This window comes from Neospora caninum, chromosome IX (genome assembly GCF_000208865.1).
Source record: "Neospora caninum Liverpool complete genome, chromosome IX".
Lineage (NCBI taxonomy): Eukaryota > Apicomplexa > Conoidasida > Eucoccidiorida > Sarcocystidae > Neospora > Neospora caninum.
The window spans coordinates 4,964,715-4,990,012 of record NC_018390.1 but is presented as its reverse complement, the minus strand read 5'-3'; the positions used below and the strand labels follow the sequence as shown (position 1 = coordinate 4,990,012).

General features: G+C 57.3%; 3 protein-coding genes across 3 annotated transcripts; 1 reads left to right on the top strand and 2 right to left on the bottom strand.

Moving 5' to 3' along the window:
* Window positions 1–374: 374 nt before the first annotated feature.
* Window positions 375–9,366, bottom strand: NCLIV_044340 (conserved hypothetical protein; the record flags this gene model as incomplete). The annotated part of the gene is made up of 7 exons (XM_003881356.1): window positions 375–419; window positions 844–1,123; window positions 1,459–2,113; window positions 2,640–4,807; window positions 5,301–5,469; window positions 5,914–6,917; window positions 7,466–9,366. 7 exons carry the CDS (start codon window positions 9,364–9,366, stop codon window positions 375–377), a joined length of 6,222 nt encoding a protein of 2,073 aa, XP_003881405.1.
* Window positions 9,367–15,570: 6,204 nt separating this feature from the next.
* NCLIV_044330 (conserved hypothetical protein) lies at window positions 15,571–16,803 on the top strand (the record flags this gene model as incomplete). Its single annotated transcript, XM_003881355.1, has 1 exon — window positions 15,571–16,803. One exon carries the CDS (start codon window positions 15,571–15,573, stop codon window positions 16,801–16,803), a length of 1,233 nt encoding a protein of 410 aa, XP_003881404.1.
* Window positions 16,804–19,336: 2,533 nt separating this feature from the next.
* Window positions 19,337–24,109, bottom strand: NCLIV_044320 (zinc finger protein 467, related; the record flags this gene model as incomplete). The annotated part of the gene is made up of 1 exon (XM_003881354.1): window positions 19,337–24,109. The coding sequence occupies one exon, from the start codon at window positions 24,107–24,109 to the stop codon at window positions 19,337–19,339; it is 4,773 nt and encodes a 1,590-aa protein (XP_003881403.1).
* Window positions 24,110–25,298: the final 1,189 nt, after the last annotated feature.

The following is a 25,298-nucleotide window of genomic DNA, read 5'->3' as shown; positions in this document are numbered from 1 at the left end:
ACAGAGGATCAGGACAAAGAACAGGCAAAAGCAATACTCGGAGGACCAGTCACACGAGGAAAAACTCACGATACACATGCACGAAAAAACGCATAAAAAGCTCTGGTTCCTGCGGTTAAGTGCACTCACAACACGGCTGGCATCTCCTCTCTGCCCCAAATCGATTCACCGGTGAGAAAACCCTCGTTCCTCCGGCCCTCGCATGCTTCTCTTGTTCGAAAGCCACCCCCTGCGGGTCTTCTCTCCTGCCTTCCCGCCACTCAGATTTGCCTGCTTCCCTTCTTGCTGTCGCCCAGAGTCGAGTGCCCATCCACGTTTTCGCCGCCGCACCTCTGCTCGCAGCCCTTCTTCTCCGACTTTCTCGACCCTCGCGATCACTTGGCAATGACGTATGCGTACATGAAATTGGCGTCGGGCAGCTGCAGAAACCACGCACGCACACGCCCCACACAAACCTAGATGAAAGGTTTGCTGCAGCACGCAGCGGAAAGCAACAGGCACATGCCCACGCTCGGCGCCTCCTTCCCTCTGCGCCCTGTGCACAAGTCACGCGCTTACGCTCCAGCTGTCGCGCACTGCGCCGCCCGACACAGCCACAGGGAAGAAGTTGTTTCCCTTTTTTGACATGTGTGTCGGCTGACATGCGACGCATGTCGAACCGCTGCGGTGAAGCGCATGCACCCGCAGCTGCGAAGGAGCCCCCCAGGCCGCACCCGTTTCCCCCGACGTAGAAACGCAGCGGTCGGCTGACACGAGCGCCTTCCACACTTGAGAGACACGGAAGACACACCAGATCCGCGACGTGTGGTTTGCCAACGTTTTCCGCACAGGATCGCCACTTACGTCCAGAGGTTTGATGTACTTTGGATTCGGCGGAACCATGTAGATCGCTTGACTCGGGCTCTCGAGGAGTCCCACGCGCTCCTTGTTGATGAAGTAGTCGCAAAGTTCGTCATACTGGCGACTGTCTTGCCGCGTGTCGGCGCCTAACTGCCAAATCGAGTATCGAATGGAGCCGTCGCCGGAACCGTGTGGAGCCGCGCCGCTCTGGTGGCGGCCCCTGCGCAGGTGCGTCTGGAGACGGTCCAGGTTCGCGCGCTGGTTCACGTCCAGCACGCCGGGTCTGAACAGAGAAAACGCAACAGGAAAACGACCCATGCAGGCGTGACGGCGCCACCACAGCTGCGCACGCGAACACTCCTCACAACCCGCCAGGAGCTCACACCCCTGAAGGGACTGTCCTCCAAGACGCACAAAGGCACCGTACCGCTCCTCCACACAGACACACTTGTGTATCCGCGTTTAGAAGGGTAGGCGCCATATCACGTTGAAAGGGAAGCCACGCGGAAGGCGTCTACATTGTCTATCAGTCTCCAGTTCTGTTTTTGTGTCGCCTTTTTTCGGTTGCGTCTGCGTGGGGCAGTCAGGTCCCGCGTGTCTCTTCCAGCGTTCCCTCACGGTCGAATATTCGGGTCACCGCGGACGAATTTCGCCGACATGTTGCACAGCCGCTGTCCTTGTTTGAGGACCCTGCAAACCATGAGCAACTGCCCCGCTTCCTCCTCTGCGCCGCCGGGCTCCCCGCGACTCGCTTTTCCCGCGTTCGGCCGTTCTCCAGCTTCGCCCTCGTCCAGGCTGCCTCGGCTGCGGCTGCGCCGGGCGTCTCGCTGTCGGTCGTTGAAACTTCTTCTGCCACGACCTCCCGGCAGGACCTGCGGCGTTTGGCCGTCGCCCTCGAACGCCGCGCCTTGGCTGAGGCCTCCCATGCGCATCAGCCCTTTCGGGCCTTCTCTCTCGTCCTCGCCCAGAGCCCTGCCGTCTCCGGAACCGCCCCGGGCGGAACCGCTCGCCCCGACGGCGTGGTCGCCCGGCCCGCGGGGCTCGTCGAGGCCAAAGGCCCGTCCCGAGTAAAACGGGGGCGATCGCCTGCCTCGGCCCATGATGGCCGCCGGCTCGGGCGACGCTCCCCGGGCGTTCCTGTCGCCCCCGCGGTACCCGTACTCGTCGTAGAATCTCCGCTGTCGCTTGTTTGGCCCAAACGGGGACCGGTCGCGTTCCGCCAGCAGGAGCCCCCCGCGGGAAGAGCCCGGGCCGCCGCTCCGCATGCGCAGGTCTGGAGGCGCAGGAAAGCCACAGAGAGAAAGTGGAGAAAGGTGGGAGACTGGCGAAGAACGGGACGCGCGTGAGAGAAAGCAGGGAACGCGGGGCGAGCTGGAACACAAGGGAGACACAGAGAGGGGGGACAGAAGCGAAGAGAAAGGAGACAGGCAGTACGGCCGAGACAAGGGGCATGAGTCGGCACACAGGAATCACGATATGGGTGAAGGGGATGCACAAAGATACGGAGACTACACACTCAGGCATGAGGCGGACACAAGCGGATGCCGAGAGAACGCAACAGGCAAAAACAGACGAAATCAGAAACGGGAGAGAGGACAGAGGGCAAAGACGGAGAAGCCTATTGCCGGTAGATGCCACGGAGACGACGTCTGTGTCTACCCGTCTCCTGTGCCAGCAGGTGTTCGCCGATGGAGACCCCACGCTGGAATTATACGTCTGAGCTTTCGCATGCACTTTTGCGAGTAGGAATGCGCCGAGCGATGTGCGTCCCCCTGCTTCCTGGCAACCTAAATGCTTACCAGGCATGCCGGCCATCATCCCATAGCCTGCGTCTGCAGCCGGTCCAAGACGTCGGCCTTGCATAGAATGGTGATAGACTGAGTCCCCGCCTCCCCTAGAGTCTACGGCCCCCCCTCCTCGTCTGCCTCCCATGTCTCCACGCCCTAAAAGACCTTCGTCAAACCGATTGGACGGGTAGTAGCCTCTCTCGGCCATGTCGCTTCCTCGGCTCCGACTCCGGCTGCGGCTGCTCACTGTGTCTCCGACTCGTGGGTATCTGCTGCGCCCTCGTTTGTCTCGTCCTCGTCCTCGATCCGCCTCTCCGTCGGGTCCGCCGTTGCCGCCTGGGTAGGGCGGGAGGTCGAGAGAAGAGCCTGGCCCTCGATCTCGGTCTCGTCCTCTGTCCCTGGAGTTTCTTCTCTCTCGACCGTGGAGACTCGTCGCTTCTTCCGACTCCCCGTTCATGTAGCTACCAGCTGTTCGTCCTAGTCGGCTTTCGACCCCACATCCTCTACCTCGAGCCCCTCCGCGGCGACCGTCGTCTGGGTCTTCTAAATGCGGCCTGCCTTTCCCCCGTTCATCGTTGCTGCCATCACGATGCGCCACACGCAGATCCTCATCACTCCGCTCGTGGGAGCGCCTTCTTCCGTCTGCGCCCCCGTCAGACGGACCCAAACTCAATGCCTGTCTCTCTCGGTCGTCAGCCTTCCCAGCTAGTCCCTTCCACCCTCCGTCCTTCTCCGGAGAAGCCATGCCGGGGTCGCCGAGCTTGTTTCCAGCGTCGCGAGAGGCCCGGGCTGCGTGCGGGCCTGCCGCCGACGCAGCGTCACCCTTCGAAAACAATTCCGCCTTCAGCCGCTCCTTCGCCAGGTCGAGAATCATGGAGTCCAACAGACTCGGATCTCCGCGAAGGAGGTCCATCAGCGGATCCGAAGACCCATCCTTCCGCCCTGCCGACGGCGGCTGCGTCCCACTGCTCCCGCCTTCTTCGTCTGGGTGCCCGCGGCCGAAACCCCCGCCCCCAGCCGCGCCTGCTGCCCGCTCTCGCAAGCGCTCGCGTATGAGGCCGAGCAGCGAGTCCTCGCCCTTGTCTCTCTCGCCGCGCCTCTCATCCTTCCGGAGTTTTCTACCGCGGTCGCCGGAGTCTCTGCGCCGCTTTCCACCGCTGCGGTCACCGTCCTCCCGCTCGCTCTCGCTGCTGCTGCCGTCCTCCTCTCCTGGTCCCCTGTCGCCCTTCCGTCTTCTCTCCCGCCCTCGGCCTTTCTCGCCCTCTCTCCACATCTGCCCAAGGAGACCCTCCGGGCCCGCCTCCCCGGGGGCCACGTGCCCCGCGCCCGGGAGGTTCCCTGGGAAGCCCGAGAGCCCTCGCGCGCGCCGGCCTCCACGGTGCCCGGGGCCCACAGAGACCCCGCCGCCGGGTCCCTCCGACAGCACGCCTTTCCCCTCTTGCCGCCGGTGACTCGACGCCATCGGCCCCTCCGCCTGGGTCCACCCGCTTCCGAAATGCAGAGCCGAGCCCGCGTTGTGTCGGCCCATTCCGCCCCCGCCGGGTCCAGGCGCCAGCAAACCGGGGCCTGCATTTCCAGGCATGTTATACGGCGAACCCGGAGGCGGCGGAAGCGGATGACGCGAAGGCGGGAAAGGCGCGTTTCCAGGAAAGCCCTCGCTCTGGACCCCCTGCAGCCCTGCGTTCGCGCCCGAGCGCTTCGAACTCTGACCCGACCCGCCTCCGCCCCACGGGCATCCCGGGGGCGGCGGAATGGACGAAGGGCCGTTGGGCCCGCCCGCGGACGGGCCCGGAGGCCCCGGGGGCCCGTCCATCGGCCTGAGGCCCTGGAACTGCGGGCCCCGGCAGGCCCCAGGGGGCCCGCCCGCTCCCGAAGCCGGCGAAGGCGGATGCACGCCTCCCTGGCCCATGCCCCCAGACAACGGCTGCCCCGCAGGATTTAGGTGGCGGGGGTCTCCAGAGGGTGCCGGAAAGGAGACACTGTCGCCGCTCGCGCCTGCAGCGCCCTGGCGACGCGACGAGCCGGTGCGGAAGCGAGATGAGGCCGACGGACTGCGAGAGCGAGCATGGCGATTTCTTCGATTCGCTGGCGCTGCTTGGGCTCCAGACCCGTCGCCGGTCGCTCCGTGCAACGCGTTGGGATCCATCGGCGAGAAATCCACGTTCAGGTAGATTTCCCTCCTGCAGCGGCAAACAGAGGAGGACCACAGCAACCGACACATGAGGCGCGAGAGTCGACAACACTCGCGCGAAGCTGCGACGGCGGAAGGCCGAAGGAACGACGCGAAGCAGGGATTCACAGAACGAATGTTCTGGCTACAGCGGTGTCCGAGGCGCAGCATCGGGACTGCTCGTACACGCACACACAACAAAGGAAAGAGCCGGACAGGGACGGAAGGAATCGACAGCCCATGAATGCGCCCCGCCCGTAACAGGCCCGACCTCTAACTCTTCCAAAGATGTTCGTCTTGCCGTCTGATTTGTCAACTCGCCGCTTAAATGTCTCTACAAATCCCGCGTGTGTTTCCGGCGCCTCCAATTGTCCTTCTTTTTTCCCCTGTCCGTTCTGCCAAGCTTGCTCACAGCCTCCCCGTCTGGGTGTGACCTTCTGTCTCCGATCCCCTCGGCCCTGCCCCGCTTCTGTCCCCTCTGTCCCCCCGCTCGTTTTCCTCACCCCACAAGAAGACCGTAAAGGTGATTCCGGGCTTTGACTGCGTCCTGCGTTCTCCGGTAGTGAACGAAACCGCACGTCTTCTCCGAGAGAAGACGGAAACGCACGACTTCTCCGAAGTGTTCAAACAGGCTCCTCAGGCGATCTTGTTCCGGCTTCTTGCACATGAACTCTGCACATAGAAAGAGAGTAACGCACGGGGGAAACAATGGCCGCCGGCGTGGGGAGAGAACCACAGGTGGAGAGAGGGGACCGAAGAAAAGCGGAACCGGACAGGCGAGGCGAAGTGAAACACGGGGACCCAGCAACGACGGCGAACCGCAGAAAGGCGACACGGCCGAGGACCCGGAAAAAGCGCGAGAGAGTGTTGCCCTATCTGTGCCCTATTTCCAAGAAGAGAAACCAGTTGCAAGCATCCACAGGAGCCTCTGGACTGAGGCAACACTCTGAGCGTACGCGGGACCTGTTGCGCGGTCCTGCCGAGCCCCGTTTTTTCCGTCCCTTGCCTTCTCGCATGTATGTAAGTACATGGACGCATTCCTCTATCTCTTTTCGCCGTCCTCATGCATGCTCTCCCTCGCCCATGCCTGCTGTTTCCCGGGAAGAAAGAACCTACCGCGGACGTTGCCGAGCCAGAGAACGCTGTTGGGTTTGCGAGGGCCCGCCGGCTCGATGTCGATCCCCAACACGTTCGCTTCGAGTTTTTTCTGCGCCGCCATGCATGCCTTCTTCGTCCTGTACGTGATGTGCGCGACGGTTTCCGGTCCGTGTGATGTGGCACTGGAGACTTCCATCTTGACTTCCGTCTCCTCGAGTTTCTCGTCTTTCTCGGCCTTCAGCGCCTCGAACGCATTCGTCGCGCTGTCTTCGCCTTCCTCGACCTTGACTTCCTTCTTCACTTCGTCCTCCTCTCTCTTTTCGACTTCCATCCCCGTCTCGAGGCCCACCGCGGGGATCCGCTCTTCCTCGTCCCCTGCGTCTGGCGACGCTACGCCTGCGAGGCCGCCGGAGTCTTCGGCGTCCTCAGCGGGCACAGCAAGGCCCTCTTCCTGCGACTCGCCGTCGCCTGACAGTTCGCGCTCGTCGATGTCTCTCGCAGGACTGGCGGCTTCGCCGCCGGACTGGTCTTCTTCGCCGTCCTTCTCTTCCTCGCCGTCCTTCTCTTCTTCGCCTTCGCCACGGTCTTCGTCACACTCTCCGTGGTACTTTTCATCCCCTTCGGCCTGGTCGTCCGTCCGTCCATCTTCTCCGCACTCGTCGCGTTCGTCCCCTTCGTCCTCTCGGACTTCCTGAGAGTGCGCGGCGCTCTCCTCTGGCGCGCCGCTCACTTCCGTGTCCGACTGCGGAGTGGCCTTTTCGTCTCTGTCTTCGCCCCTGTCGCCCTGATCGCCATCTTCGTGGCCGGGGTCTCCGTCCTCGTCTCCTGCTTCCGAGGCCTCCCGAGTGCAGCCCGACGGTGCCGACGCATGCGGCTCTTCGCCCGCCTTCTCAGCGTCAGCACTGGGCAGCGGAGGGATGAACTCCAAGTCGAAGTCCGACTCGCCAGTGGTAGTCTGCAGCCAGGCCGTCATGGCCTCGACGCTCAAAAGCGACTGCGGAATGTTGCTCAGCAACAAATACCTGACACGAGACACAGCAGAGACACCAGAACAACTTTAGAGGAAAACGAGAACGCCCCCAAGAGGGACACAAGTCGTGCTGCAAACGTCCCAGGGAGGCAGGCATCAAGCGGCTGCCACGCACCACACAGGAAGAGTGCCGGCGAGCAGAGGACACAGGAAGCAACACGACCGGGAACCTGAACCACACACGTTCGAGACGTAGAAGAGCCTCAGGACGAATGTGTGTGGTGTCTCTGAGCAGTGCGCCGCTTCTCGGAATTCGCCCTCCGCCCCACGCAGCTCCGCAAGCACAGAGAACGCTTTACGTTCGATATGACACAGCCGCGATGGACTCCCGGTGAAACCCCCACCGGCGAGTCTGCAGAAAACGCAGAGAAATCAAAAAAATCCCTTTGGGCTTCCCACGTTCCTGCCGCCGGGGCACAGATCGTCTCTTTGACAGGCCAGCACAAACCACGAGATGAAGGCGTGCGGACTGCGAGACACAGGCCCCAGGCCACGCGACAAGGACCGCCGAGTCGCAGAGCGCCGATGAAAGAGCCTTACCTATTCGTGTAGCCAAATTTTTTCCAGAGCTCTCGGTAATCATTCATTTGCTCTTCAATCGTCATTTTCTCTTTCCAGAGGGAGACGGGGCGCTCGAGTCTTTGCTCCGCTGTCAGCCTCTCCCGAGGGCCGGTCACACCGCCGACGCCGACCTTGCCGGCGCCCCCGAAAAAGCGTCGTCCTCCGGCATTCCCTGTCTCTCTCCCAGCCTCGCCCTGAGTCTCTTCGCCTGCTTGGTCTCCTGGCGGGCCTTCTCGGGGCGTCAACCTGACTTTCGCGTCTGCGCCCTGTCCTGCGCCCACACCGTCGCCCTCCCGTCCCTTCGCGGCTGCTGCATCTGGGCGTGGACGCAAAACAGCCTTTCCGCCTCCGGGCCTCCCCTCTGCCACCCCCCCCGGCCCCGGCTGCTGGGGCGGCGGCGGAGGGGGACAGCAGGGCCCGCTCTGCCCCCCGCGGCCCATCATGGGCGCCGGCGGCGGCGGAGGCGGCGGAGGGCCCCCCAGGCCCATCGGCCCCCCGAAGCCTGCACGGGGCGGGCCTAAGGGCCCGCCGACGAGGGGCGGCGGCAAGGGCCCGCCCAGCGGCGGCCCCACAACTCCTCCGGGCCCTTGACCTCCGCCGGGGCGCGGCGGGAACGGCGGCGGAGGCCCCAAAGGAGATCGGACGCCTGGACCCGCAGGCAGGCCACCCACGCCAACGGGTGCGCCCCCTGCCCCAGGGCCTCCGGGCGGCATGCAGCCACCGACTGCGCCACCAGCCGGCCCTTGGGCTCCAGCTCCTGCGCCTGGGGCTCCGGGGGGTGGAGGGGACTGGCGACCGCGCAGGTTCTGGACGTTTCCGGCGTTGGCCCCACCTTTGAGCTGCCTTTTTCCAGAAGCTCCGTCGGGATTCAACAGGTTGTTGTCTCTGCGGTTTTGCACATTTCGGGGCGTGTCTCGAGCAAAAAGCACCTGAACAGTGCACTTGCCGAAGACCTTCCCATCGAAACTCTTCTTCACCTCGGCGGCATCCTCCGGGCGTCTGAAGCGGACGATCCAGCTGGCTCTTCGTCGGGACGAGTCGCCTTGGCCTCCCGCTTCTTGCGGGCTCGCATGGTGGGGCCCGGAGGAAAACCTGGAGCTGACCACCTCGTCCACTTCTCCAATGCGACTCAGCGCTTCCTGCAGAGCGACGTGGGTGAGGTTCGGGGGGAGATTGAGGAACTCGAGAGTCCGCGACCGGAACGAGGGGTTTTGGGGGGCCACCCGGCAGAAGGGGACTTCGTCTTCACTAATCTCGCCCTCTTCGTCACTGTCCGGCCCGCACAGATTGGCAATCTCCGTGAGCGCCGCAGAGATGCGCTCGGCGGAAACCGCCGAGCTCCGAGAGAAAGCGCCCGACCGGGCATTTCTCTTGGAGCCCCGCGACGGCGCGCCGTCGTCCCTGCCCTCAGCTCCAAGTTGATTCGAGGCAGCCTCTTCGGCATGCGACAGCTGTTGCGCGTCCCCGGAAGACGTGGAGCCGTGGTCTTCACCGTCTTCCGCTGTGTCTTCCGCACTCTCCACTATCTCTTCTTCCTCTTCGCCTGACAAGGGGTGTGCGTCGTGGTGCTTCCCGTCATCCCGAGGCTCGTCGACGCTGAAATCGAGTTTCTCCTCGTCTTCGGGGGCGGCGCAAAAGGTTGTCTGAACGCGGTCCTCTTCGTCTATCATGTCCTCTTCCTGTTCGTGACCCAGAGACTGGCCCTCGAGGCCGCCTGATCCATACTCGACTTCCCTCTCTTCCTCCTCCTCTCTGTCTCCGTCCTCTCCGTCGCCCCCAGGGGTCGAGGCGTGCACGGGCGCGGCCACGAACGCCATCTCTGCTCCCATTCCGCCACACGGGACGTCTCTTCCCTCCGGCGGCGCTTCTTCTTCCTCCATGTTTACGGTTGACGGCTTGGGGCTCCTGATGAAAAGAAGCCTGTCAAGGCAAGAGGATGAGAGGAACAAGCAACGCCATGCGAACACGTGCGTCGTTTCGAGGGGGAACTGAGAGTCTACCTCCTCCGTTTCATTCGAAACGACTCAGAGGGGCAACGAATGCGAGAGAAAAACCTCACAAGAAGGCAGGCACATCTACACACCCTCGGGCACTACACAGCGACACACGCCCTGAGGTTTGACAGAAGCACGCGTGGACGAGAGCGACGCTAGACACAGGAAACGTGACGGGCTGCTAGCTATCTCGTCAGAGCCGCGGGGCGCAGAGGAATCGCCGTGCAGAGTGAAATGTGGGGAAAAGGAGAGGTGGCGGCGTATGAAACGAAGCATTACAGGAGACAACATCGGACACTCTCAGCAGAGACACATGCACTGTTCGGTCACACGGAAGCCCCCGAAAGGCAGCTTCGAGCGAAGCATCGAACGACGCTCTACTGGAGAAAGATCAGCCAAGAGTGTGGAAAGGAGCGGCAAGAGGGAGCAATGCGTTACAGAAGCCAAGAAAGGACAGGCCGCATGGCCGAGGAAGGAACGAGCAACGGAGAGGCCGCGATGAATGGCACGTTCTGCCGGTCTCGCGTCTCGAGAAAGGGTCGGCCAGGAAAGGCGGCACGGACGGAAAACGAAGAGAACAAACCCTCGTGTTGTTGAATCCAGATGAGAAGCAACGCATGGCTCTGGGAAGGGCGCACACGCGACTACACAGGGCCCACGGAAAGCGAAACTCGCGTCTCAAAACGTGTTCGGACTACAGAGATACCACGCGTGCTAGGAATCCCTGACGAAGACGGCGGTTGCGCCCGAGGGAAAACTCGAGGAGGACTACCTTCGAGGAGAGAGAGCACGAACGTACGAAAGTGGAAAAAAAAGGAAAAGAACGGCAACTCAGCTATGAAGTGGAACGCAGTCGAACGGCGATTCAGCGTGTGACAGAGAAGTCGCAGATGGGCAGAAAGACGCACAGAACGGAACGTGACAGGCAAGGCGAACAGGAACGACGCTCAAACACTGCAATAGGGCGCTAGAGGGTCACCGACGGAGAGCTCTCTGAAACGGTCACGCTCTCTGCTTTCCCCCTGGCGTGCAGGGATAAACGAGCGTCGAATGCATCTCACGGGGAAGAGACGAGAAAGACAAACGCAAAACGCGCGTAAAAGGCAGAAAAGAGCTGGGACGAGGCTGCAGTGGATGTTTGCGACGAAACGCGTGGAGCTTGATTCAAGAGTGACTGCCAACGTCTCGGCTCTTCTACGCCCTCTGAGGGTGGCCAGCGGAAAAGGAAGACATTTACTGAAAGACGTAGACATGCACCGAAGGAGGATCTGGGAAAAGACGAAGGTGAAAACTACGGGGCAGCTACACCCCCCAACAAAGAAGCGACGGGTACCTCACGCGTGTTCCGGAGAGACGAATGGTGTGAGAGTGTTTTGAAAAGGGCTCTCTCTGTGTCTATCCACTTGCGACCAAGACATTCGGAGACGATCACTGGAAACTCGGAGACGGAACTACGTAGCCGAGACAGACCGGCGGCATGCATCTCGTGCTTCCCGAAAGCTGACCCTTCGGTTGGAGATGTTTTCAAATGGAGCGACGGTTGCCCTCCAGGCGCGATTCGATGAGCATCTCGTCCGTTCGGTGTCACTGTGATGAGCGATTTAAGGGAGAGAACTCAGGAAAGGGAGACCAGAGGAAAGGAAGAAATCTTTGATCTTACCAGTGAAGATGAGACAGATCGGCGACATGCAACGAACAGTCGCAGGGCTGGTCTCTCTATTGCACTCGAAAAACCACGGCCTCTTCCTGTTTGGACGTGTGCGGCCGAACAGGCAGACGGGGCGACGACGGAAAGGGCGAGACGGGGAGTTTAGAAGACACCGAGCTATGTGGCACAACAAGAAGTGTGTCCTGAGGGGAAACCGTGACAGAGGGAACGCGATATAAAGGTGCACGGAGAGATACAGACGCGCGCCTTCACTGAAAAGACGAAAACAGTGGACGCAAGTGGACTGGCGAAGAGGCAACTCCGGGAGAAGCGAAAAAGGACGGTGTGCCAATGGACCGTGCACAAGCAAAAGCACGGGGTTGGCGGGAACGGCGCAACGCAAGAGAGCGGAGAGATGTATATACAGCACAGTTTGCAATGCGAAACACGTTATTGGAGGAAAAGTTCACGGGGGAGAGGACGAAGAGGCAAACTGCACGAAAAAAACAGGCGGGGAAGAACACAGAGCCGCCGGTGGAACTTGGCCGATTCGCGGCACCGGGAAATAGAATGAATTTTCAGCAAAGAAAAGAGATGAGGATTCGAGAGTGTAGTGGGCACGATGAAACACCAAAGGGGGCGTTTGCCTGCTTCTTGGGATGGAACGTTGAAGAAATGGACTTGAAACAGAGGAAAGAGGCGCACGAACAACTCCCACGAAAAAGAAACGGAGAGACACAGTGTATCAGAACTCGACGGGGGGGGCTATTCTAGAATGGCACGTGGAGTTGTGTTGAAGAAAACTGGCAAAAGAAGAGAGAAAAGGGTGGAGAACTTTACCATAGGCTCTCCTTTGGTTAAACCCGTTTCTTCATCCGTTTTTTTCCCATCCTTGAACGCGTTCCGATACTCACATACAAGCACTTAAAAAACACCGGAGGCACCGGCTTATAGACAAAAGAACGCCTCGCCACCCTCTTCCACGGATTTCTCTTGCAAATTGCTCTCCTTCCCGCGAGGCCAGAATGCACCCAGGAACTGAAGCACTCCATTTGTTGCCATTGCGTGTTCGTGAAAGGCATTATGTTTTACATTTACTTTGTACGGCAGAGAGTTATGTGTGGAAAAATCTATAGTCGTTAAGGGAATGTTCCTCCTTGTCTCGAGGTCGAACTTTTCCGTTCCTACCTCCACGTCGCGCTGCAACGCCAACGGGGTGCCCTCCGGGTGTCCACGGCAGAAGAAGATGACAAGCAGAAATAAAGCGATGGTTTCCATTCGACCTAGGCAAACGTCTAAGTTTTAATACCCAGAAGTGTCTCCTGTATGGGTGTGTCTGTGCAGAGGCACCTTTTTAGAGGAATGTGTCTCCCTCGAGGCGGGGACCGTCCAGTGTATCCTCCCGGGGTCGGTTGGCCACGCGTTAACTCTCACCCTCGAAAGGCGCTCAATGGTTCACCAGCACGTTTCACGCAGTTGGTTTTCGGGTTCCACTCTCTGCTTTTATTCATTCGGAGGCGGGTCACATGCGTTTGCCCAGGGGGCCGTTCCAACTCCATCGCCGCAGCGGTGGCTTCGTTAGTGTCGCGGGAACCTTCGACTTTCGGAGCTGCACAGGGAATTCAGATGCCTCGAAATATGAAGAAAGAACCCAGAACAGAGAAAGAGAGCCAAGGAATCACTAGAAGGGAAAAGAAGGGAGAATCTCTCAGTTCAACAATGCTCTGTCTACAGCGCTGTAACCAATCAAATGCCAGCAGCGTACCTTACACGAATGCAGTGGCGGTCTAGGCTGACGGTCTCTGCAAAGACCCGGGGTCTTGCTGAAACTCTTTGGCGTCGGAAACGAGATCTCTTGGAAACACCATAAAGTTACCCGGTACCCGTATTGCGAGCCGCCTAGGACGGCTGGTCGGCGCAAGTTGGATCTTCGTAGGCGTCCAGTCTTCTCGGTCGTATCCAGCTACTACGTAAAGAATGGAACAACGGTAGATGCCGACGCACTCAGAGAGGTGGTTTCACGGGTCTCTTGTGGACTGAGAACGAGAACAATCAAGGTTTCCCCCCTTGCAGGCACGATGAAACTTCTGTTGATCGGTCGCTAGGAACCGCCGCAGCGCCTTTTAACGGAGGAGTCGCTTCAGCCGAACCAATCACCCTCCGTCGCTTCTAACATATTTTAGTGAAGGAGGCCACGTGCAGTGAAAAGTGCGTATGTTCCATGTACAGCAACCGTGCAGCGGTCTCTGGAAAAATGGAAATCTCAGTTGAGTATTTGCTCGTGACCCCAGCATCAGCAGTACCAGCGTTTGCCCGGCTAGGTCCGGCTGGGTGATTTAACACAACCTCAAATTTTGCCACTCGCACGCATTGTACAAGCCTTCTCTGGGGAGAAGGTTCGCACTTAATGTAGGTCGATGCAGTGCCATCCTTCCCTAAAACTGGTTCACTCGACAGATGAGTTGTGATCGGGATGTGAGCAAATTGCGTTTTTCCAATGCCCTTGGTATGCTGCGACGATGAATCACTACCTTCTTGGTAAACAAATTCATCCTCCATTCCCAAATCGGCCGAAGACATAGCACATTTGCAGTCTCCATATTTGGCAGCAATTCAGTAAATCAACCAATGGAATTTGCACACGAGAAGGTTGAGATTCAACGGCGACTGGTAGCTGCTGTCTGAGGCGTCGGCTGTTCTTTACCGAGTTCATCGACTTTTACTTGTTCTGAGAAAAGTTTGATATTTCCTCGGCACAAAAGCGAAACAAAGGACTTGTGCGCTTTCACAGTTCCTGAACTTCAGCAGGGACACCGGTGACAGCAAGTACGAGTATCGTATCATCGTTCACCACCTTTTGTTTGCCTTTCGACAGGCCTGCCCCGACCGAAAAACGATCTTCAGGGGCGGTGTGTTTGAAAGATTAACAAGTTCACCTTCTTCCTACCCTCACTGCCAACGATGATACCGAATGGTCATTCGCGTATCGGCACGTCTGAACACCATCTGGATCAACTTTTAGAGTCCGGGCGGTTGCCTTCATTTCAATCGCCGCGACGAAACCGTAGGAGTCACAATTTCCTAGGTTTCTAAACCCCACTGAAACCACACGTAAAAGCCATGAACAAATCAGCAAGGCAATTCAGAGACTACATTCTTTCTGCTGCGGAACTCGTCGCCGGCGTGTAGCGCAAATTACTGGGAGAAGTTCAACTGATACTTCTTGAATTCTGTGCCCACCTCTCTTTTTTTAGAAAGAGAAGACAAGAAAACCACAGGACCGGCGTACTCAGATCGTAAGAGATCCCATTCGGTGTCTCTGTAACAAACGCAAGTACACGTACAATCTCTTCCGATGCTGAGTCACAGCATGCGAGTAATTAGTCCCGTCAATGGGCATGTTTTGGAACACGGTGAACGGCTTTTAGAGGCCGACACTTTTTCGAATCACTTTTCCCCCCAGTGAATATGGTTCGCACCTGTTTCTTTGTACTTCTTGAATCTCTGGAGAACGAACCTCCCTGGACACGTTCTCATATGAACCAGACCATTCTTTGTCGCATCAATATTTCTCCCGGTCACTCAGTTTTGTCAGTGCTGTTCCCATATCCATCTTGTCCCGAGTATTTCCTTTGACACGGTTAGTTATTATAAGGAAACTAGGCGCCAGGAGCCGAGAGCTGCAGCTTTCAGACTGTCTTTCGTTGTCTGACGGCTTCCATTTTCACGAGATCATTTTTTCTTCTTTTGCTCGTTCAGAGCCGCGAGCGGTCTCAGAGAGAACCGACTTCGCGGGACGTATTGGTGTGGCCTGAAAGGCGACTTTTTACTGCTTGATTTTTTCACAAACTTCTCCAGTACAGAATGTTAACCCTTTGAAACAGCAGAGCCCTAACGTGGGAATGGTGTATTAGTCGCTGTACTTCCATATTTGCAGGTCATTATGTCATAACGTCATCCTGCTACATTGTCTTGCTGTCTGTTTATATCCGTACGGGGGATACCTCCCCTGCCGGTCGTGGTTTCTTTCAGGTCCCTGCCACTGGGAACGAATGTGAGGCGGAATTCATTCTACTGAGCCAGCCACTCGTGGTCGTGATGGCACGGCTAAACCGTTTCGAAACCAACATTCCTCTTGTTGAAAGGAGTCCCCCCATTTGCCAAAACGCCCTCAGTCATTCTTGCGCGTTTCTGCCGTTGTGGTTCTCTCTCTCTTTGGAGCATATTTCGCGATCAGAACCGACGAAAACGATGTTACGCAACAAGTGACCGTTCTATAGGGAAACCGCGTATTGTTCGTCCACGCAGAGTTATATGCATGTTACTGACCTTCTGTGTGTCTACCCGGAAATCTAATCTCTTTTGGTAGGAAAAACAAAGATTCCCAGTTTTCGTCTCGAAAGGGAATATTTCTTTTGCAGCGGTGATACCTCGTGTGCACCATGACGGATTTCTTTTCTTGTTTTCCGTCTGCCTTTTGTGGCCTTCGCCGCCGGTTACGCCACAAGGGAGAGAAGAACGATCAGATAAGTATTCAAGGAACGGTAACGATGGTTCATGATTCATCGTCGCCTATCTCCATTGCGTCGCCGTCCCCTACTCAGAAAATGTTTTGCTCACTACACCAGAAGTTCTCACCTGTCCTTCCACGTCGAAAAAGACGGATACCTGTGCTCCCTTCACTTGCCTCGTCAGCATATTCTACTTGTTGCGATGGTCAGAACTCCAGCCCGCTGATCGCATGTAGTGAAACAGGGGATGGAAACAGTGAAACCCCTATTTTACAAAACAGGCCTGCGATTGGGCCAGGGGAGTCTCAACTCTCTTCGGCACTCCAGGTCACTCTCTCTTCGCAACACAAACTCAAGTCCGATAGAATTGCGTTTTCTAGTGACCTAGAGTCTTTTCTCTCTTCCAGAACGCCACCTCGAGCGAATGTGGCAGAGAAGAGCGATTTCAATACCAAGGAGTTCCACGGAGTCCGGCAGTCTACACCAGTTGGTTTTCCCCAGTCAAAACAGTTGCCGCACCCTCCACTAGAACATATCTCAGGAGAGAAAATGCGGCCAAGAAGAAATACAGCTGTTGGGGTTGTGTTCCAGCCCTGTCTGTATTCTCCTGAGGAAAAAGAAGAGATGATTCGTGGCTTTACGGGGTGGGAGGAGGATAAAACTGCTTGGTGCAATCGCCGAAGAAATGCGACGACGAACAGACAAACACTCCCGAAAGTTAGATGCCGAAGACTGCCAGATACGAAAGCAAGAATGGACCCTTCTCCAGCTATCACATTACTCGACGATGGACACTTTATTTTCATTGGAAACCGGAACACGGTAGCAGGGGATGATACCCATGCGCCGCGTGCTCAGGATACAACCGTGCAACAAATGCCATCAACCCCTGCCGATGCTGCAAGAGCCACCCTTCGTTTCGATCGTTTCTCTTTCAGACGAGGAATGCACAAGAATCGCCTTCAAAAAACGGCACGCCTAGAAAATCACTTTGAAGACAAAGAAAGGAATGGGAAACAGGAAGCTTTTCGTCCACCTTTCTCAGATAGAGAAATCGATGACGAGTTCTTTAATCTGGGAGACGGGTTGAAAGTGGGAGATGAGGACCTACTCTTTCTCAGTGATATGACAGCGTACATCGATTGCCGTTTTGTGGATGACTGAATAATTCCGAACAATTCCCACAGGGGTTGCCCTTTCCTTTTCTGTTAAGAGTAAAAGTCGAGCGATTCCAACACACGTCGATCCATTATTTGCCCCTTGACGTTTTTAAGGTAATGTCATACTCTTGGTTACCTGTATCTGCTGAGAAGCTGACATACCATGAGAGTCGTGTAAGCAAGGGACGAGGTTGACTTCCCTCCTCCTTGCTTTTGACCTTATGGTCAACCAGGCCTTGCTCACCGCTAGACAAATCCGGCATTTAATGGATCGAACCAGTCAATTCACATTTTCTCAAATGTTGCGGCCTGAATACAAAAAAACCTACTCCTAGCTATCCCGTTTTTCCGGCCCTGTGGACTCAATGGCATGTAAGATGATGTGCGACAACCTCAATGTATAGTTGAATGCCATAAACTCGTCAGGCCACTATGAAAGGGTTCGTTGGGAACTAGCAGTCAGGCGTGCAGCTCTCTCCGTGGGGAAAACATGTTAAAGATCAGTGTTCCCTTGAAATATATATATATATATATATATATATGAATTCCCTGCAATTGCCTGCGCCAATTGTTTTGTCGTTTTCCGTGGGCGAAACATGTGCCAGTACAAAGTGTGTCCACATATCAGCAGTTACAGGTAAACAGCAATGCTATTGTAAATAGCGCTTGTGGCGTTCGCTTTAGAGTCTGGCTAATCAATCGTATGCGGAGGAGCTTGGGACATGGTAAGGAACCTTCCGGTGGCACAGTCGTCACGCGGAAAAAGCGGGTAGCAATTAGCTTCGGAAACTTAACGAAATCCAGAAGAGGCTTGCCTGCTTGATCGAAGCAACGCAAAAGTCCTTCGATTTCCAGCTACACGCAACAATACAGTAGTCCGTATTAGGGGAAACGTGGAGCGTTTCGCGTCTTTTGTACGGTCATCCCCTTCGCCATGCACATGAGACCCCCACACGATGCAAATTGAAGAACATAATAGCTCCAGGAAAGTCGGTATAACCAAAAGACAGACCAAAAACAGGAGCAGAAAACTAAAGAGGAATGGTAGCACAGACGTGAAGACCTCAACCTATGCGCCTGTGTTCCGTTACTAATCACTATGAATCGCCAATCGATGAAGCCAGCGAGTGAAGATGGCTAAAATTTCGGAATCTAGAGGTCACACATACATGAAATGGGACAATAGGTGGGGGGAACATAGAACGAACAAGCAAAACTAGTTACAGAGACCACAGCTTGAGGCAAACTAACTTCGCAAGGCTCCAGTCGATCGCTTGAGCTTAGCCAGCATGAAAATTAACGGGGACATCCGCAGAAGGATCCCCTGAACCCCCAAAATTACGAGGTAGACCAGCTTGAAGTTAGCTTGGTCATTCTTAAAACGGTGGTGTTCGCACACTTGACTTCTTGTTGCACGCACATTCCGTCAGACAAGCCTCTCAGGCGACCCCCGATGTAGCTTGTGGGCAGAGCTTCTTGCAGGACAGCTTGCGTAAGCCGACAAGGATACACAGAGACAATATTCATACATCGAAGAATCAGTTGTCTCTTGGTGGAACTGCTGCGAGTCCAGAGCGAGGGAACCTCACGTTCAAAACCCCCGTAAAATGTACCAGAAAAACGGAAATAAGATACGATGAGCTGGGTGAATGCAAATCGGCAGACGCGACACAGTTTCCCTTGTCAGAGAGTATCCAGCCCAATCACAAGCGCGGAAAAGAAAAATTCACGGACTTGTTAAGCCGCAAGTGTGGTGACACCGCAATACAGGCACGGGTCTACTCACAAACTTTAGCCGTCGCTTTACGTCGGCCGGCCACTATTTCTCGACACCAGTGCGGGAGAGGTGTTCGGCGACACACGTTTTGCCACAGAACGAAAGTTCCCTAATATCTCCCCTCAATAACACCAAATACCTCGTCATAAAGTAAAGACCTTTCGCGTAATTCTTTGGCCCTATGAAATCTACTCTTGAATACATCAGCACCCGGGCAACCGGATCAGCCGAACCACTGTCCTGGTTAGTTGTATGGTAGACGCAAACCTGTTACCGTGTTGGAATTAGTTTTCGCAAAGAGCCGTGCTTCGAAAAAACAAGGAATATACACGAGGCACGGCAGCCACACTTTGCAGCATAAACACAGGAATACGGTTTTTGCGCTGCACCTCTTTCGGTTTAAATTCTAAAGTCAGATACAGCGGCGAATCTGCACAAAGTAGCCAGGAACTCGTCCATACGCCACGCTTTGGCGCCGTCTCTACCAACGGTCTTGTCGCATGCAACAGAGACGTTCACGTCTACGTTCCTTCACTGAACCGTATATCTGATATCAGTCAACCCTGTTGCCTTTGGGCATGATATCAACACACTATCGAGTTGCCAAGACATTGTGCATGTACCTGCCAAACACGGACGTCCTGACTGGGTATCTCATCTGAGAAGTATGCCTCCTTCACACGCAGCAAAATGCCGGTGAAGCCACAGCGAGAACTCTCTACAAAACAGAGGCGCATCTCACAAGCTGAGCGCGCTCCAGTCAGCTAGATGAATCGGCGTCTTTAGCCAGTTCGCTCTCGAGAATCCCTCCAGACAACTGCTGGATCCCCGCTGAAGAACCCGCCGGTCCGTAGTGCTTGAGAGATGTGATGTGCCTGTGGAGGTGGCTTTTGCGGCTGAAAGACCTCGAACACTGAGGACATTGGAAAGGCCGGTTGCCTGCATGCACCGCCTGGGTGTGTTGACTCAGGTTTCCCTTCTGACTGAAAGCCCTCCCACAAATTTTACACTGGAACGGCTTCTCGCCTCGATGGACGGCTTGAATGTGCTGTTCCAGATTGCCTCGCTTGTAGCTGAACGTCTTGTGGCATATGGGGCAGACAAACGGTTTCGCCCCCTCGTGGACCGCTCTGATATGGTGGTGAAGGTTGTAGTTCCTGCTGAACAGGCCATTGCAGAGAGGACATGCATACATCCGGGCTGCTGTCCGCGTTCCGTTCCTCGAGATCGCCACTCGATCTCTTTTCCCACCAGCGACAGAAGGCGGCTGTGTCCCTCTCGCGCCTGTCTGTTCCTCACGCTCGGCAGTAGTCGCCCATTCCGTCGTCTTGCCAGACTCCGTGGAAAAACCCTCTTTGCCGCCTTCTTTCGCAGCCTTCACGTCTTCGGCCGCCTTTACGGGTGGCGAATCTCTAGCTTCAGGGAACCGCCACAGACGAACTTCCGCATCTGCGGTTTTTTCCAGGGATTGACTTGCTGTTTGGCAGGCAGAACCCGACGCTGTGACGGGCTCTCCAGTCGTTTCTGCTTTCACCCGCTGACAACTGGCTTTCCCGCTGCCGATCTCATCGACTGCCTTCGCTGGGCCACACTGGAAGAGGGCAGAAAGCTCCGCGAGAGCCTGTGGCTGGCCCACAAAACAAGCGGAAGACAACACGGTTGTGGGCTTTGCCGCATTGAGGCCTGGCGCGATGTTGCTCGGAGAGCTCCCGGAAAAAGTGAACTTCGCGCCACCGCATGCGTCGGTTGTATCGCCCGACTCTCTGCTGTCTCTGCGACTCCTTTTCCTCTGAGCCTTCGCGAGGGCGGACGGAGCTGTACACGTTGTTCGGTTCTCACTCGATCTCCGAGAAATCCCCCCAGACTCGCCTTCTGCGCCTGCCGCCCCCATGCCTGGTTCAGCTGCTTGAGAACCAGTCGCCATCAGAGAGCACAAAAGAGTGGAGAGCGGCTGCAGCGATGGCCCTGGCTTCTCTGCAAGGTGAGCCGAGCGGAGAGCAGAGGGGGAGACACCATCAAGAACAGAGGACCGCCGAACGATTCTTTTCTCTTCTTCAGCCGACGCCGAAAAGACAGATCCCGCCCCTCTCTTCCGACTCTCTGGCTTCTTCGAACCAGACCCTTTCTGCCCAGTTGACGCCTCGGCTGTCTCGAAAACAGAACACATCGCTTTTGGCTTGGCACCCGCGCCTGCAACGGATGCGAGAAGCGGTTGGCTCTCTTCGCATTTGCTGGGTGGTGCAGAGCGCTGGCCAGGCCTCACGACGGAGACAGTGGACGACGCGGTTGGGAACGAGAGGCCACGCTCGGACACAGACGAATCCAAGAGAGGGACCATGTGCTCCCCGGCTTGGCGGTCGGCTGTTGCCGGCGTTGCGTGAACATTTGGTGGTGCCGTGCGATTCCGAGAGAGACGGGCTACAATTGCAGAAAGCACTGAAGCGGCAGAATCGCCACTGAAATCCTTTGCGTCAGCTCCACGCAGAACCGCGCATGCAGTTTGCAGCCCTTCGATGAACATACACTGCTCCTCTGGCGGCTTTGCTGCCATCGCGTCAAGCAGGGACATTGCTGCGAATGACACATATGGATGCAAACCCTTGCTCGTTCCTTTACGAAGCTGTGCCACACATTGGTCCATCGATTGACTCATCGAGTGTGCCGCACTGCTCATTGCTTTTGGAGAACTCGCCGCGATCTTGACACCGGGGTGAATGGCGGCCACCGAGCGAGGGGACACACTATCCCATCTCGCCTCAAGCTCAGACAGGGTCCGTGAGGGTGTCCGCGAGGCGCTCGTCTTCAAAGCAGCCGCGGTGCGGCGCGGGGCGAAGGCATTCCGAGCTGTTGCAGCCTGTGATGCGAGATCGCGGGAAAGAGAGGACACAGAGGACGACGCGAGGAAGGCCCTTAGAGCTTCTTCAGAAAACTCGGCAGCTCGAACGGTTTCCGCTGTATGTCCACCGCTTGGAGGTCTATCGCAACTCCGTGCTGAACGGTTGCCCATGCAGGATGCCACTGGAGAAACCGAACGTGAGGCCGAAGACTCCGCACGGCTACTGGGGGATGCACGAGAAAACGGGCTTGAACGCGACGTCTCCAAATGCCCCGACAGAAAACGACGGAACGTGTCACTTGGCCAGGCACAGTCATCCTGGCAACCTTCGTCACTTGAAGCTGACGCGGGACCACTTCGCGACAAAGCCGAGCCGCTGTCTTCTCGCGCGTTTTGGAACGCAGCTCCAGGCTCCTGCGTCTTCCTCAGCCATTCTGGCGAACTTGTGTCGGAGAGCGACCATAGGAAAGGTTTCGAGTTTCGACCAGGGAGCGACGACTGGGGAGCACACCTGCGCAAGGCTGACAAGATAAAGTCGTTGAGGCCGTGCTTCACGTCGTGGACGGCAGAAAGCTCTGCAAGGTCGTCCAAGGCACTTTGCGCACTCTTGCTTTTGCTTGCAGCTGAGGCTCTCTTCAATTTCTTCCCTCCGCAAGCGTCTTTCTCCTTCACACTACTGAGGCCGCTAACTTCCGAGCAACTTGTGCTGCTTGTTCCTCGTCTTTGCTTTTTTGTCCCAAGGGGGAAGAGAGTCTCGTCAAACTCCAGGGTTTCCTCCTCCATCCCATCAGCCTCTGTCGAGCCGAAAGTCTTTGCTATTTGTTCGATTGTTTCTTCAGGAAGAGCCACCGGCGGCGCGTTCCCGCTGGTCTCAGTGTGCTCGAACTCACCGCGCTTCCGCTCGGCGGTAAAGGAGTTGGTGGCGCCTGCCGCCAGGCCGGGAAGAGTCGAGAAAGAAAACTGCTGAAGAAGCCAGCCGTGACAGTCTCGCTCCTGCTCAGGTTGACGGGCTCCTCGCGAGGGGTTGGCTGCCTGCTTGCAAAAGTTCGCGCCGACGCCGCGCGGCACCGAATGCAGGTCTGCCGCAGCTGAAGGCGACGAACCGCGCTCTTCTGGTGCGGTCTCTGAGAGGCTGCTGTCTCCTTCGCTCGGACCCTCGGGTGCTTCTGTCAGCCCCGCCGTCGGCGACGACTCAAGGACATCACGCAGTGGGTGCCTCGAGCTACCAGCCTCCTCCGCATCGCCCCGGCCTTCCACAGCGGGGGCGTCCACTGGTGAGGATACCTCCGGGCTCTGCCGCGCCGGTGCGAGCAGATTAGGGAGTTCGCTCTGTGCCGAGTCTGACCCGAACGTCTCTGGCTCTCGAGCGTCAAGACTGTCCACTGGATGCCCGTCAGACACAGAAGCACTCTGAGGGTCATCACGGGCTGAGGTCGGCGACATTTCCCCGCACGCGCTCTCCGCAGAGTTTTCCTCCGGCATCGTTGTGCCGATGTGGCTGCCTGTCTCCGGGTCTTGGAAAAGGTTTTGAGTGCAGGCTCTTCCCTGACCGCTCGGATGTGCTGGCGGCTCGAAATGGGTTCCAGAGTTCGCGGTCCTGCCGGCTGCTCCCGGACTCAGCAGAGCCGACCGCACTGAGTCTCCGTCGTCCGTCTCCGGTGTGCCTTGGAGAGCTTCACTGAGCGGTTCCTGTTCCTCACGCGTCTCCCCGTCCCAGGCGTCGCCCTCGTCAACCTGCGGCAAAATAGAGGGACTTCGCCTCGGTGGCAGTTCAATGAGATCCACAGCTGGAACGTCCCCAGAGCCGACAGTGTCTCCTGGGGACTGAGCACAACCCTTCCCGCCGGCAGACGGACCGGCTTCCTTGCGCCGAACTGGGGAAAAGGCGTCTTTGGCCAAGTTCGCTTGTTCGCCGAGCAGCGACGCCGAGCGCGAAAAAGAAAGCGGCGAAAAAGAGCCCCTCGACGAGAAGTGGTGCGACGCCACAGTGGAACAGGATGACTGAGGGCGGAAGAGGGGAAACGAACAGTCTGCTCCGTCCGCTAACCCAGGCATGAACGCAGGTGTACCGGTGGCCGGAGCTGCCGGAGACCGTTTTTTCGGACTGCCTATCGAGGGACAGGGAGGAGACAGGGGACGGAAAGGGGACTCACAACCGCGTGCGGCTTCAGAGCAGGCTCGAGGCGGCGTGTCCACGGAAAACGCAGAATCCAGGTCCAAGGCAGCATCGTCTACCTTCACGGGTTCGCGAAGCTCAGAGGATGACAGCTCCTGTTCCACTGCGACGTCTGCCCGGACGGTCTCCGCCTCTCCTTGTCCCATCGGTCTCGCCTTTCCGGTCGACGACCCACTCGCCTCTCCATCGTGGTTGCCCACGCGCTTCGCGTCACTGTGGCCCACGCGCTTGGATCTCCGGAGAGAGGCGGGAGGTAGCCCGGGCGGACTTTCGGAATCCCTGGCGTACTCGTCTGCGCCCCACATGGCTTCGCTCGGTTTACCTGCCGCCTCCACAAGACCGGCATATGCTCCTTCTGCAGCCAGTTCGATGGAACAAGCTTCAGCCAAGGAGAGACCAGAAACAACAGGCCTTCGGTGAGTCGTCGGAACCGACGCTGCCTGCTCAGCCCCCGCCAAGAACTGATTTTCCGCACTCCCGCTCCTGAAAGTGACGGTTTCGTTCTCCGCGGAGGGCCTCATGACGGCTACACTCGTGCGCCCGACGGCATGTCCTTGCCGCTTTTCCGCCGGCGGGTTTTACCTTTGCCCAGGTCTGCCGACAACAGACTGAGAGAGCTCGTCGAGATGTCACCGCATAGGATAGGCGGAGGGTCGCCGGCAAGGCGAGAAGCTTTTCTTCAAACACTTCGCTTCTTTCGGGGCCAGCCCTTCTCAAAGGGACTTCATTTCCTGGGACAGCGGCAGGAGACGAGAACACAGAAACGAGCGCAGTGAAGGCGTGAGACGAGGCAGACGAGGCGGGCACGAAACTGGGAACCAAGCCGTCGCCTGGGCAGAAGGAAAACACTCAGTGAACCGCGAGAGCGGGCGTTAAGTGTACAGGTGCCTTGCCGCCGTCACAAGACCATACACCAAAGATAGTCACGGAAACTCCGGACAGGGACCGGATGATGCGGAACGCGAGAAATACTCCCGGCCCGAACATGCCAGCACACGTGGGCTTCGGCGGAAATTTCCCAGACGAGAGTGTTCTCTACCGGGGAAGCAACAAAAGAACAAGCTTGTGATCTCGTCTATTGCCCTTGCCCCCCTGTATTTTGAACAGCGAAGGCGCTTGAACGGGCACGGGGGCTCTCGCGCCAAGAACTTGCACGAACGGCCAGCGCTAGAGCCTCCAAAAATGGACGAAAACGGCGTATACATTCACACTTCCGCTGAGAAAGGTCCAGTAAACTTGCGTTTACACACAGCGCCGAATCTGGCGTACCAACCACCATGCCGGGTTGAGTCGCCACAGGGGGGCGTCGCGACAGTGGGGACTCGCCGCCGGAGACACAGCGCCGGTTCGCACAGGGACGAAAAACTGCATTCCGAGCGAGAATAGAACTTACCTGGATAAACAGACGCAGGTGGTCCTGTCGGAAAGGTCCAAATGCCTTGGAGATGGCGCGAACCTTCGCGAGAAGTATCCAAGAGGAACGGGTTGTGCACGGTCGCGGCGGGGAGCGGCCAGGGCGGGTTCCCCGTGCAACAACTAGCTGACGGGAACACGAGTTGAATATTTCGGGAATATATCAACTAAATGCGCCGTTGGCCAAGCGCCTGGCACAAAAGACTCATACCGAACCCAGACGCCAAGAATAACGGCTTTTGCCCGCTTCGAACGACCTCAACCGAGGAAGAAAAAAACCCCGCGACGGGGCCTGCC